The sequence below is a fragment of the Xiphophorus hellerii genome, chromosome 22 (assembly GCF_003331165.1).
Source record: "Xiphophorus hellerii strain 12219 chromosome 22, Xiphophorus_hellerii-4.1, whole genome shotgun sequence".
Lineage (NCBI taxonomy): Eukaryota > Metazoa > Chordata > Actinopteri > Cyprinodontiformes > Poeciliidae > Xiphophorus > Xiphophorus hellerii.
The window spans coordinates 9,149,604-9,162,943 of NC_045693.1; the positions used below are offsets into that span (position 1 = coordinate 9,149,604).

The following is a 13,340-nucleotide window of genomic DNA, read 5'->3' on the forward strand; positions in this document are numbered from 1 at the left end:
ATCCAGGATCTCATTTACAAGAGAGACCTGCTTTGATAAAATAAAACAAAAATAATTTTGAAACACACCAACAATAAAAGTAGTAAGGAATTTGCCTCTATTAAATAAGCTTAAAAACAAGAGCAAGTTTCTCTTTTTGTCTTAAACTCTGCTTGTATTTCCTGGGTTTAGTTTCGGGATGACGTCTACCACAACATCCTGACCTCTGACCTTCCCAACCTGCTGGAGCACGGGAACATCTCGGCGCTCACCCAGCTGTGGAGCTCCGGTCAGATCACAAACTTCGAGTACCTGACGCACCTCAACAAACACGCGGGCCGCTCGTTCAACGACCTCATGCAGTACCCGGTGTTCCCCTTCATCCTCAGCGACTACGTCAGCGAAACCATCGACCTGCAGGACACAAACATCTACAGGTTGGCTTACACCTTGCATAATGCATAATGGATAGCCATCATCTTGTATGTGTGTGTGGGTGTTGTGCATTTCATTAAATTCTTGTTGATTTAAAGACTTTCAGCTCATTTGTTCTTTGCTCACATTTTGATTTGCAGGAATTTAAACAAACCCATTGCAGTTCAGTCGAAAGAAAAAGAGGATCGCTACGTTGATAATTACAGGGTAAGGCTTGAACGTTTTCTTTTCTTCAGAGTTATTTTTGGGAGAAAGTATGTCTATGTGTTTGTGTTTCCTGCGCAGTACCTGGAGGAGGAGTACAAAAAGGGGATTCATGAGGACGACCCCATGCCTCCTGTCCAGCCCTACCACTACGGCTCACACTACTCCAACAGCGGCACGGTTCTGCACTTCCTGGTCCGAATGCCGCCGTTCACCAAGATGTTCCTCGCCTACCAGGGTCAGTTTGGCTCTAAAGTTAAACTCAGAAAGTCACAAAACAGAGTTCAGCATTTTGGTTTTATAGTTCATGAGTAATAACAAAATTTATATGTTTACAGTGGATATTTAAAAATGTCAGGCTGGTTGTGATGTAAAAATATTAAACTATCTCAACCAATTTATTTTTCCACCTTAAATGTGACTTCTATCCTGAACAATTTACCTAAAAAATACAAATTTGTTGCAGTGAGAAATATAAAAATAAACAAATAAGTCTAATTAAGATTTTTTTTATTTCATTTTTAATAAAAAAAGAATGTTTCATTTTTATCTGCACAACAAAAACAACACAATATTTTAATAAAATAAAGAAGCTAAAATTTACTATAAGTCATTATAGCTCTGAAAATAAATCTATCAGGTTTGTCTTGTTTTGAATTGTTGCTATTTTTCAGCTTTAGTGACGTAAATAATAGCTTAGCTTGAAGGAACCTAGCAACAGCATTTAATCATTTTCAGACATGGGAAAAACTTAAAACAAACAAACATAAAATAATAAACAAAACAAAGTAGACAACAATCAAAATACTCAAACAAAAACAGAGTAACATCAGCATAATTTGTCCAAAAGAGAGTAGGAAGAAGCATTAATCTTATGCTGTACTTTAAAAAAAACTGCCATTTATGAGTTGATTTCAGTATCCTGTGTAATAAATAAACAAAGTCAGCTAAGAATATGTGTCTTATAACAATATATACATATTTACAGACGAAGAAAAATTATTAACTTAAGTAAGTGAACATATAATTTGTGAAAACATCTGGTTTAAAGTTTATAAATGGCCTAGTTGGAGTCGAGAGCCAAAATAAGAGAAACTAATATATCTGGAGAACTTTTGCAAAATAATAAGCATCACCAAGTTAAAATGTGGATCTAGCAGAAATCAATCGAATAAAACTGGACAATATAAATCTGAGGTGGTTCAAGTATTAAAGAGCAATGCTTAATGCAAAGAGCAAGGCTTAATTGCAGAATACTTTCCTTTCTCTGAAAAAGATTTTATTTTTGTGCTTCTCTCTGATAATGAACACTTTTTCTGTTTTGTTTTTTTAATCATCTCTCTCTCTCTCTCTCTTCTGATCTTCTTTTCATGTGATTGTAAATGTATTCAGCGAGCCGGGTGTTTAAGGTCATGAAAGGAGGTGTGTTCAAGCAGCAGCTTGAATGTTAAATTTCATTTTCTTTGACCTCAATCAGATCAGAGCTTTGATATTCCGGACCGGACGTTTCACTCCATGAACACGACGTGGCGTCTGTCCTCCTACGAGTCCATGACTGACGTGAAGGAGCTCATCCCAGAGTTTTTCTACCTCCCAGAGTTCCTGGTCAACAGGGAAGGTGATTATTTTCCTTTCTTTATTGCCGCTGAACAAAAGTTTTCATTTATGTCGTAACTACACACATTGCTTATGATGGCGCAGGTTTTGATTTCGGGGTTCGTCAGAATGGCGAGAGAGTGAATCACGTGAATTTACCTCCGTGGGCTCGCAACGACCCTCGTCTGTTCATCCTGATCCACCGGCAGGCCCTGGAGTCGGAGCACGTCTCCCAGACGCTGTGCCAGTGGATCGACCTGGTGTTCGGGCTCAAGCAGAAAGGCAAAGCAGCGGTCCACGCCATCAACGTCTTCCACCCCGCTGTAAGGAGCAAACACATCACAAACACACAAAATGCTACGATTATTAGCCTGAGTTCTAGTGCAAAGATCTTTGTACACTTGAAATAAAACAAAACTAACGTACAAGTTACTTTTCAGCAAGATATAGGAGCTTATTTAAGTCAGTAATTAAAAAAATACTAGTTTTTAAAAAAATACTAGCCTCACTTGATGTCATGTTATAGTCTGTGATTGATAGGGTGAGTGATAAAAAGTTACATTTAACGTCATACATTAATGCAAATATTGACATTTCTAAATTGGCACCACAAAATCTGTAATTTTGATTGCAAAAACCACTAAGACAATTATAAAATCCTGGAGGAACAACTATTTATTGATATTTTAACAGTTTACTTGGTTTTATCAATACATTGTGGCACAACCGGCCCTTTAAGAACATTCAGACTTTTGATATGGCTCAAATTTGACACCCCTGTCCTATATCTTGCTAAAAAGTTACTTGTGAGTTAGTTTTGTCTAAAAATACTTGGTAATATTTTGAGTTTTTGCAGTGCGTTCTGCTTGAGAATCCATTTTAACATGGGCGTCATTCCTCCAGACTTATTTTGGCATGGACGTATCGGCTGTAGAAGACCCGGTTCAGCGGCGGGCGTTGGAGACAATGATCAAAACGTACGGCCAGACGCCCAGGCAGCTTTTCAGCGCCACTCACATCAGCAGAACCGCCCCGAAGCTCATGATGGAGGGAGAGCTCCCAGCAGCCATGGGGCTCCTGGTTCAGCTCGCCTTCAGGGAGACGCGGGAACATGCGAAGGAAATCGTCTGCCCGGTAAAGTTCCCATAAATGCAAAACTGAGGAGTAGATGGAAAATCATACATGGCAAATGAAATCTGAAAAGTGTGGCGTACATTTGGATTTACTCAGATACCATTTATCCAGTTCAACCAATTGATTTCGGTTGTCACTTACATAGTAAACTGAGTCCAGCTGAATGTAATCTATTAAGTATTGATCAGTTTCAGTCGTGTTTTTGGGGGGAAGGGACCACAGCTGCCTGAGAATACTTTAGTCCCCTTTAAAAACACTTAAAACTGACTATTTTAATAGTTAAAATACATGTTAATATGCATTAATACACATATTGGAAACCATGTTGTGAAGTAATACCTTTGTTATCGGTTTTACGGAGTTTGAAAACAAATGACTATTTCTTTTTCTATTTTCATTAAAATGACTTTCTTTCTCTTAATTTTAATATGTTTGAGTAAAATTGGGGCTTTTTTCTGCTGATATTATGAATGATTTATTTCATAAAGGGGACAATGCGTATTAATCAAAATGAATACATCATATAAATATGCTAGATTTATCCAGAGGCAATTTTTTACAGGTTAAATAGCATTAAATCACAATGAATCACATCTAACGTGCATAACAACATACATAATCTATGGTTTATGTCAGGTCTAGATACCTATTAGAGACAATTTGAATAACACAAGAAAGACAAGAGAGTTAGATTCTTGTATACTCGCGAGGAGAGCAGACAGAGAGATGTTTCCAGTTACAAATCTCCGACTACCCTGGAAACACATCTCCCGCTCCCTCTATTTTATTGCTTTTTAGGGGACTCTAATACATTGGGCGCTTGCAGCTTCTAAGAGGGAGGGACAACACACAGCTGCAGCGCTAATAACTTTTACTGTTTAGACATATATTATCTACAATCTAAATCCTTCTTGTTCCAGTTGAAATACCAGACACGGCCAGTAAAACAAGTTGTATATCACACAGGAGAGCAGAGTTTATTGCCCAGCAATAAACTCTGCTAGAAGAGTTGTCTCCGCTTATCTCTGGCTTTGCTGATGGCATCTCAAGGAAGTCACAGGAAGGAATCAAAGTTATTTAACACACAAAAACATTACTTAAAATAGTAGAAAAAGAGAAAAGCATATAATTAAACATTATTTAAATGTAACTTCAAGACTACATGATATAACAAATATTTGATAATTACTAAAAATACAAATTATCCAACAGTTTATGATAGATATTAGTATATAGAAAAAAGTAGTGTCATTTATAATGAACATTTTGTATAAAAATAAAGATACTGACTATATTCTCATAATCAAACAAAAGTTTACAGCCTGTTTCTAAAACTCCATTGTCCAACTCACAGAAGAGTTGATTGTACGACGGCGTGTTTGGGCCAATCCAGAAAGAAAAAAGCAGTAAATTTGTGCAAATAAATAAAAAAAAAATTGATTAATCTCTAGAAGAAGCAAGGAAATTTCTGAGCTTGAAAAATCTAAAATTTATTAGAAACAAACTCAGAATTTTTTTTATTTAATATCAGAAAATTTCTTAGAAAATTTTTTTTAAATATCTGAATTTTTTAAATTTTAAACTTTTGGAAATTCTCTGAATTTCAAAAATCAAAAATTTTGTACACAAAAGTCGACTTTTGAAGCACTTCTGAGATGAAACTAAAAAAGTTCTGAGTTTTTTTCTAGCAAATTATCAACCTTCCAGAAATTTCCAAGTTTTTCCTAAAATATTTCTGAGATTAATCTCAAAGTTTTTGAGTTTTTTTGGGAGAAATTTCTTGTGCAAATATCTTCTGCACTTTTTTTCTTTCTAAAATGACCCGTATACGCCCCTGTACGATCCTTATTAAAGCCATTTTTTGAAAACATATTTTGTCATTTGGATTTTCTTTTTTTAGAAGAGAAAGCAAGAGAAAAAATCAATTAAAATTGGATGAAAAGAATTTGAGATTTGGTGGTGTCGCCCGCTCATAGTCAGTTGGTGTGAAATTTTCCTCCTTGTCTTCCTCAGAGCCCGCTGCCCTGGATCAAAGGTCTGAAGTGGGGTGAGTACGTTGGCTCGCCATCTGCTCCGGACCCGGTGGTGTGTTTTAGTCAGCCGCACGGAGAGCGGTTCGGATCCCTGCTGGCCCTGCCGACCCGAGCCATCTGCGGTCTGTCCCGCAGCTTCTGCCTCATGATGATCTACAGCAAGGAGCAGGGTGAGGAAGAGTTGCGGCGCGCATCAGGACTCAAACCGCAGCATCCACCTGATGCCTCGCTCTCTCTGCTCCTCAGGTGTCCGCAGCATGCACAGCACAGACATCCAGTGGTCGGCCATCTTGAGCTGGGGCTACGCCGACAACATCCTGAGGCTGAAGAGCAAGCAGAGCGAGCCGCCCATCAACTTTATTCAGTGTTCACAGCTCCACCAGGTAAACAAAAGCTCAGAATAATCAGGATTACAGATTATATTTCATGAATTATATTATAAATTAAATTTTATGACAAAGATCTTCTGGTTCTTATTAGATAGTAAACCAATATAATTCACAGGAAGAGTATTTTTATTGGTTTTATCAGTTATTTTCAACAAAATCTGACCTTTTTTTGACAAAAAGCTTTAAAGTAAATGATGGCAAATAGGAATGTAACATGAAATACATAGTTTTGTTTTTTTTAATTACAAGTACAGTATGTCATCCAAAACATAAGACTAAGACTACACTTTATTTTAAAAAAAATATAGAAATAATATGTAACATATGGATGTTTTAATCTTTTGTTGATTTTAGAAATCAGTTCTGACCAACAAAATCTGGGATTTTTGACAGAAGAAATTACAAAAACATTAAAAGTCATCATATAGAAAATAATGGCAAATAAAAATATGTAACATGAAATATAATGTTTTTTTTAAAGTATGGCATGCAAATCTTATTAATTTATTATTAATTAAAAATATGTATATAAATAATTTATGGATTCTTTATCCTTTTTTATTGTTAAATTAAGTTTTCCAATGGATTCAAATTACTTTGAGAAAATAATTAAATAGTTACGTTACTATAATAAAAACTAAATATAGTTAAATTGTTTAGTTTATATTAACTGGTGAGATTAAGTGAATTCCCAGTAGGTGATAACCATTAACAATAACCATTATTAGTGGTTAATGTAACATTTATCACTGGGTTTTAAACCTGCTCATCAAAATCAGTTGTTTGATTTTTTTTTTTTTTTTTACACCGCTGACGAGCCGACAAACATGGAGGTTTCTCACTTCCTGTCTCCTCCAGGTGACCAGCTGCGCCTGGGTTCCCGATGGCTGCCAGCTATTTACGGGCAGCAAGTGTGGAGTCATCACCGCCTACAGCAACCGCTTCACCAGCACCACAGTAGGTTTCCATGGCGATGTCCCCCACTAACCTTCCTCCTCCGCACGAATGCCCATCGCAAGCCCCCCTCCCCCTTTCTCTTTAGACGGCCTCTCCGTGCTCAAACGCTCGGCTTCATTAGTCACATCACAGCTGCCCTTGAAACACATTTCACCGAGTTTCTAAGTGGGATTAGGGGTCCTGCAGTTCACTCATCAGAGAGGCCTTCAGACGTGCATCAGCGCCCGATACTATGTGGAGGTTTCCTGCTTCTGTGTGTCTGAAGGGCTTTTCAGCACTGGATCGCTTGCAGAGCCTTGTTGAATTTTGATTAATGGAGTAATTTTTCAGGGAAGAAGTAAAAAATAAATAAATAAAAAAGTCTGATACTGAGCTGAGTTACAGATTATCTGTTATTGTGTTAAAGAGTAGCAGCTAACTCCACCCCTGACAAGTAAAAAAAAAAAACACCAGCAAACTGGGCGGAGCCAATTCACTAGTGTCGAAAAAATCAAAACCCGGTCTTTCTAAAACTGTGGACCTCGTCCGCGGGCGCCCCCTAATGGTCCGCGAGGTACTGCATGTAAACAACCGTGACGTCAGCTCAAAGTGCAACGCTACAGCTAGTTTAACAAAGGATTTTGTTGAAAATAATGATAGAAACTGGCTTAAAACCAGGTTACTACAAATAAAAGCTGCAGATTCCGGTGGAAAGAAAACAAGTCCAGGAATATGATATGATCAGAGGAAGCTAAATCATAGCTGCCGAGTGTTGATGTGTAGTTCACTAGCAATTGGATTCCTTTGAACGGTTAGCGGTAGGAATCACTCTAATTTGTCAGAACTGTTTGTTTTTTATGACTTTGCTTGGTAGTGATGCTCTGCTTCAGGTCAACAATTATTGCTATTTTTATTTCATTTAAAAAATATTAAATACACAAATAAATAAATGGATGGAAATCGCTTAATTATTTGTTTTATTTATATGTTTTAACCAAAAATTCACCATACACAGACACAGACCTGCAGTTTTTGTTAAAGTTTAATTCATTTTTTATTGACAGAAACTGATTTGGAAACACTTTATTTTGTATGATTTTGTCATTTTTTGTTAATTATATAAATTATTGCTATTTTCATCCTTAAAGTACCAAAATTTCCACTTTATATTTTGGTTCGTCTGATGATGTAATTTTTAAATATGAAATGATTGATAATTTAATCAGTTACTCAGTACTATAGTAGAGTTTTTACTAAATACTGTTTACTCTTACTTGAGTAATTTCTTGGATGGCTACATTTTACTTTTACTTGAGTAAAAATATGTTGAAGTTGTACTTAAGTAAACTTTTTGGCTGCTCTTTCCTGCTGATGCTCAGCTGTTTTTGTAGCTATGTTGTAGTTTTACAGCAAGGTGTGGTTCTATAATGCAAAAACACAAAATCTTACCAAGTATTTTTGGTTTAGTTTCTAGTGCAAATATCTTATTACACTTGAAACGACAAAAGTAACATAAATGCAACTTTTAAGCAACTCACTTCTCGCTGTAATGGCATTACTCCCTTTGGTGTTTTCCATTGTTGTCACCAAAGTTTCTGATAAACCAGAGAAAGCCATTATAATTGTTGCTGGTCCTTTCTTTGACATCACTAAATATATCGACAAGTTGGCGACAGAGGTACCGTTTTAAACAAATAGGAGAATTCAACTGCAGAGGCACTGTTCGACCTACAGAGGGCAGCACTGAGGCGCAGAACTAAACAAACTTACATGAAAATGTTAAAATTTGCACAGAAACATAAAGATGATGCCTTAAGTGACCTAATTACACACTTTATCAGCAAAAAAAACAAAACAGTTAATTTGCAGGTTAGTTACGCTTTTCTTCTTTTTTTTTTACAGCCGTCAGAGATGGAGGTGGAGACTCAGGTTCACCTGTACGGACACACAGGAGAAGTCACCAGCCTGTTTGTGTGCAAACCCTACAGCATCCTCATTAGTGTCAGCAACGACGGCACCTGCATCCTCTGGGACCTCAACAGGTCAGCGTGGTTTTAAAAGTAAAAACAAGCCTCGGTTTGTTTAGTTTCTGAACTGTTTCTTTTTATTTTTTATCCCAGACTCTGTTACGTTCAAAGCCTCACAGGTCACAAAAGTCCAGTGACGGCCGTCTCTGCGAGCGAAACCACGGGTGACATCGCCACGGTCTGTAACTCTGGTGAGACCTGACTGTTCAGCAACGTTGGTCTGTTGCTTCACAGATGAATCTGGAATCACTGGTTCTCTTCATTTTTTTTTAATTTTTATTTTATTTCGCATGTAGAGGGTGGAGGTAGCGACCTCCGCTTGTGGACGGTGAACGGAGACCTGATTGGTCATGTCCACTGCAGGGAGACCATCTGCTCTGTGGCGTTCTCCAACCAGCCGGAGGGTGTCTCCGTCAACGTCATCGCTGGTGGTCTGGAGAACGGCGTCGTCAGGTATTGAAGCAGATCCATAAGTGTGTGGTGAAAATCTGTAAAAAGAATAAATAAAAATTCACAAGGTTAATCTAACAATTCAGTTAATTTTTGATTTTGAGTATTGATTAATTAACTGGATTTTTGTCTTTTGATGTTTTAATCGTTTTGGAAAATCTGGATTATTTCGGAGTGATGTCAGCACATCAAAGGCGGCCATCTTGTTTCACGAGGGTTTTTAACACCTATTTATTTGGACTTTGAATTCAGGTCAACTCTGTGACAAAACATAAGGATCAGACTGAGATCTTTTTTTGAAGTCTTAATGTTACAAGAATACAGTTGTTGTACTATCAGAATAAAGTCATATGATAAAAAATATCTAAATATTATGAGAATAAAATCATAATATTACCTATTATTGTTAAATAATAAATATTTGGAGAATGAAGTAGTAACTATATACTATTTTTTCATTAAGTCGACTTTTTTCTTGTAATTTTAAGATGTTTTTCTGATAAAATTGCATCTTTATTCCGCTAATATTCTCGTAAATAAACAGAAATTTTCATTGCCTCCATCTGACAGCTCAGAGAAGGGAGGATTGAAATAAAAGCCATTTTTTGAAAATATTTCCCATCTCATTTGTAATTTCTTCATTCAGAAAAAAAGTGAGTAAAATCAGATGGATGCACAGTTGAATTGAAATGATTTTTCAGTATTTTTTTTCGTAAAGTGCCTCAAGATGACACTTGTGAATTTGGGGCTATTTAAATAAATTGAATTGAATTTTCTTCTGTCCAGGTTGTGGAGCACTTGGGATTTGAAACCAGTCAGAGAAATCACCTTCCCCAAGTCGAGTAAACCCATCATCAGGTAATTTAGCAGCACGACGATCTTCCACCTCCTGTTTACTTCATAAATACGTTGCTGATGCCCGTCTCTCCTGGCGACCGCAGCCTGACGTACTCGTGCGACGGCCACCACCTCTACACGGCCAACAGCGAGGGGACGGTGATGGCCTGGTGCCGACGGGACCAGCAGCGTATGAAGCTGCCCATGTTCTACTCCTTCCTGAGCAGCTACGCGGCCGGCTGAGCGAGTCTGATGTTTACCTCTGTCCACTTCCCAGCGAGATCGCCTTCCTCCTCCTCCTCTTCCTCCTCCCTCTGATCCTGTCAGCACTGACGGGGAGGAAAGGACGCGCCAGCATGGCGTCCACCTCTCCGAACCCGCCCTGACTTTTAATAACTCCATCCCCAGCTGAGCAAACGCTACCACACCCAGCATTAAGAAGCGAGCGTTATGTGTAAATAGATTTATACTTATAAAGTAAAATATTGGAGGAGTGGACGAATCTTCAGCTGCAACAGACACTTTTTCCTCCTCTTTTCCTTTTTTTTTTTAAAACTCTGATTCCTTCTGTTTTCCATTTTATTTTATTTTTTTCTTTCTGTTGTATCTGTTCCCGGGTACGCTGCTATTGTCTGAGCAAAGCCGGAACCAAAAAGTGTGAAGGACCCCCCCCACCACCACCACCACCCCGCTCATCTCTCGCCTCTCTGCTGACAGATTCCTGCCAGAGCTGGAGCGTGTCGTGCTGACGCCGCCGTTTCCTTTCTTTGTGCCTGACACCAGGAGGCGTCCCGCTCTGCGTGAGGCGGCTGTCGGCCCCGCTCTGGTCTGAACAGCGGTGTCACGGCCCGGCCCGCCTCACTCTGCGGCCCGGCTCAGAGGAGGAACCGCAGGGGAGACGGGATGTCATGAATTGCACCTTGTGCTGCCTGTTGTTCTGTGCTACTTCTGCATGCCAGGATAATGCTGACCTTAACTTTGTGAATGCAGAGATGACATTTCCAGTCATGAGCTCGCCGTCTTAACGCCTACCTGGGCTGCACATGTCTTCTTGCGTTTAGTAAATCTCATATTTATGTATTTATTCAAAACTGAAGCTCATGTTTCTTGGTTTTTTTGGGGGGTGGGGGGGTTAGTTGTATTTTTTTTTTTTTGCTGGATTTAACTGTTAAAAAAGCCACACTGCAAAAACACAACATTATTTTTGTCTGATTTCTACCTCAAATAACTTAGTACAAGCTCAAACAAGCTTGCTTTGGATACATAATTCCTTAATATTGATAAAAAAGTACAAGTTCCAGATTATTTTAGTTATGCAAAAACATTTTTTCATGTTATAGGTAAAATAATCTGCCAGTAGAACTAGAAGGCATTTACTGAAATGTTGAAAAGTTAGTACGCTTGAAATAAAACAAAAATACTATATTTGTTCTAGAAACCAGATGAAAAATACTTGGTAGGATTTTGTGTTTTTGCAGTGTACCGTCAGTCCTTTGCTCTGAAACTCAGAGAGCATTAAATGCTTACGGAGGAGGACCAGAATCTTCTCTGATTCTAGAACCGGGCCGGCATGAGATTATCATGAGATGATGACCTGGAAGAGAAATATCAAGATTTTATTGGTTTTACAAGAAAGTAGAACAAAAATAGCATGATTTATTTGAATTTTATTTAAAACAGAGAAGCTGCTGCTGCTAAAAGTAAAATATTGCACATTACTAGAGATGCACTGATAAGTCAACCAGAGATTTGAATCAGCTGTAGTCCTTTTTTGCTTTATTTATTAAATGGATCCAATATGAGCGATCTCACTATTTTCGGTTTACAAACTCTAAAAAAAAAAACATTCAGTAGCTGAATAAAAATATAATAAATTAATCTAGTAGTCATGCTTCATAACTGTGACCTCTAACTAAAACCTTTTCTTTTTTTCTTTTATACATTGTCTTCCTTTACAAAATCCAAATTGCTTTAATTCTTTATTAGCAGATGAGATCTTAAAGCAGGAAATTGGCGTCTTAGCCAGAAAAAAGCTAAGAATAACGTCAACATAAAGTTACTGTTTTGGTAAAAATGCAGAATAAACCACCTGCTAAATTTAGCAGTAGTTTGGTGTCTAAAAGTTTGATGTTTTGGAGTTAGTCAGGCTATCAGCTCCTGTGTATCCTGCTGAAATGAGTTACTGTAGATATATCGGGGGTAGGAGGATCCTCAGTTTGTTTTCACTCCACAACTGTTTGTGTTTTCTGTAATATCTCCAATTTCTCTCTCTGATCCTTTCAGTCAGCTGACTGGCAGTTTGCAGCAAAAGGCAGGGGAGGGGCGGCTCTGTGTGGCTTTACTCTGCCATCTGTTTCAGATGGAACAGTATGACTTAAAGTCGTAGCATTAATGTTTTTAAACCGTAACCTTGGTAACGATGATTGGTCCTCGTTAGGCCCTTTTGAGTGTTAATAAAAGGTTTTGGCTGATGGGAGTTTCAGATGAAAGATGATGCTGAGGTTTTTCTCAGACTCTGTAAACACTACACTGATCAGTCCAGCGAAATGGACTGAGAGGAAAGTTTGACCATTGAACACATCCGGAAGATCCACACTTCTTCGCTCTACATTCCCACCAGACTCGCTGCACTTACATGTTGGCTGTTTTTAAGCTGAATATTTGTCAGAAGCACTTTTTGTTTGTTTACCAGAGTAGCAGAATAATCTGTGGTCTTAATGTGAGCAGGGGCTGTGATTCAATGCTGCACATAAATAAATACCTGGAAGCAATATCTCACTCACAAGAAATGTCTTATTTTATTTTAGTTTATTTTTTTAGATCTTCTGAAAAACAACTCCTGCCTCTGTGTTGAATGCAGCATGAAGGAAAAATGCCTCACAGGTTGATTTGTCTTAGAGAAAGGGAAGTCTTCTTCATTAATCATCATTCCTTCGTCTTACTTTACCTGAGTGACTCTTGGGGAAAGTGTTGCATTGTTTTGCTTGTTTACCATCTCGAATGCTTATCTACAAATCCTCTATCTTCTCCTTTGCATCAAAGTGTTTTGTTTTTCAGTTTCTAATTTGTTTTGTTACGTGAGAGGAAGTCAAATAAGGCTGCGTGTGACTGAAGAAAGTTTTATTTTTCATGTTAATAACTTAAGCTATGCATAATTTAAGATCATTGTCTTAGTTTGTATTGTGTTTTTTGTGCAGATTGGCATCATGGTTGTGTTGTTTTTCTTCTATTTTTTTTTGGTGTACATATGTGTGTGTCTGAATGGACAAACCAAGTGATAAATATTATAAATATATAAATATATGTATATAAATATCTGA

The 13,340-nt window shown here is 37.7% G+C and overlaps 1 protein-coding gene across 8 annotated transcripts in view; it reads left to right on the forward strand.

Annotated features, from left to right (window-relative positions):
* lyst (lysosomal trafficking regulator) overlaps positions 1-12,791 on the forward strand; it is an 81,253-nt gene extending 68,462 nt beyond the window's left edge. For 7 of the 8 annotated variants that reach the window (XM_032553162.1, XM_032553167.1, XM_032553165.1 and 4 more), the window contains 14 exons: positions 172-416; positions 555-621; positions 700-856; positions 2,096-2,236; positions 2,320-2,537; positions 3,118-3,348; positions 5,362-5,551; positions 5,628-5,764; positions 6,629-6,727; positions 8,609-8,748; positions 8,827-8,924; positions 9,030-9,186; positions 9,970-10,041; positions 10,125-10,263. In XM_032553162.1, coding sequence (XP_032409053.1) covers positions 172-416; positions 555-621; positions 700-856; positions 2,096-2,236; positions 2,320-2,537; positions 3,118-3,348; positions 5,362-5,551; positions 5,628-5,764; positions 6,629-6,727; positions 8,609-8,748; positions 8,827-8,924; positions 9,030-9,186; positions 9,970-10,041; positions 10,125-10,263 — 2,091 coding nt within the window. Of the gene's footprint in view, positions 1-171; positions 417-554; positions 622-699; positions 857-2,095; positions 2,237-2,319; positions 2,538-3,117; positions 3,349-5,361; positions 5,552-5,627; positions 5,765-6,628; positions 6,728-8,608; positions 8,749-8,826; positions 8,925-9,029; positions 9,187-9,969; positions 10,042-10,124 lie in introns of all 8 variants that reach the window. The other variant, XM_032553163.1, reaches the window with a different exon arrangement.
* Positions 12,792-13,340: the final 549 nt, after the last annotated feature.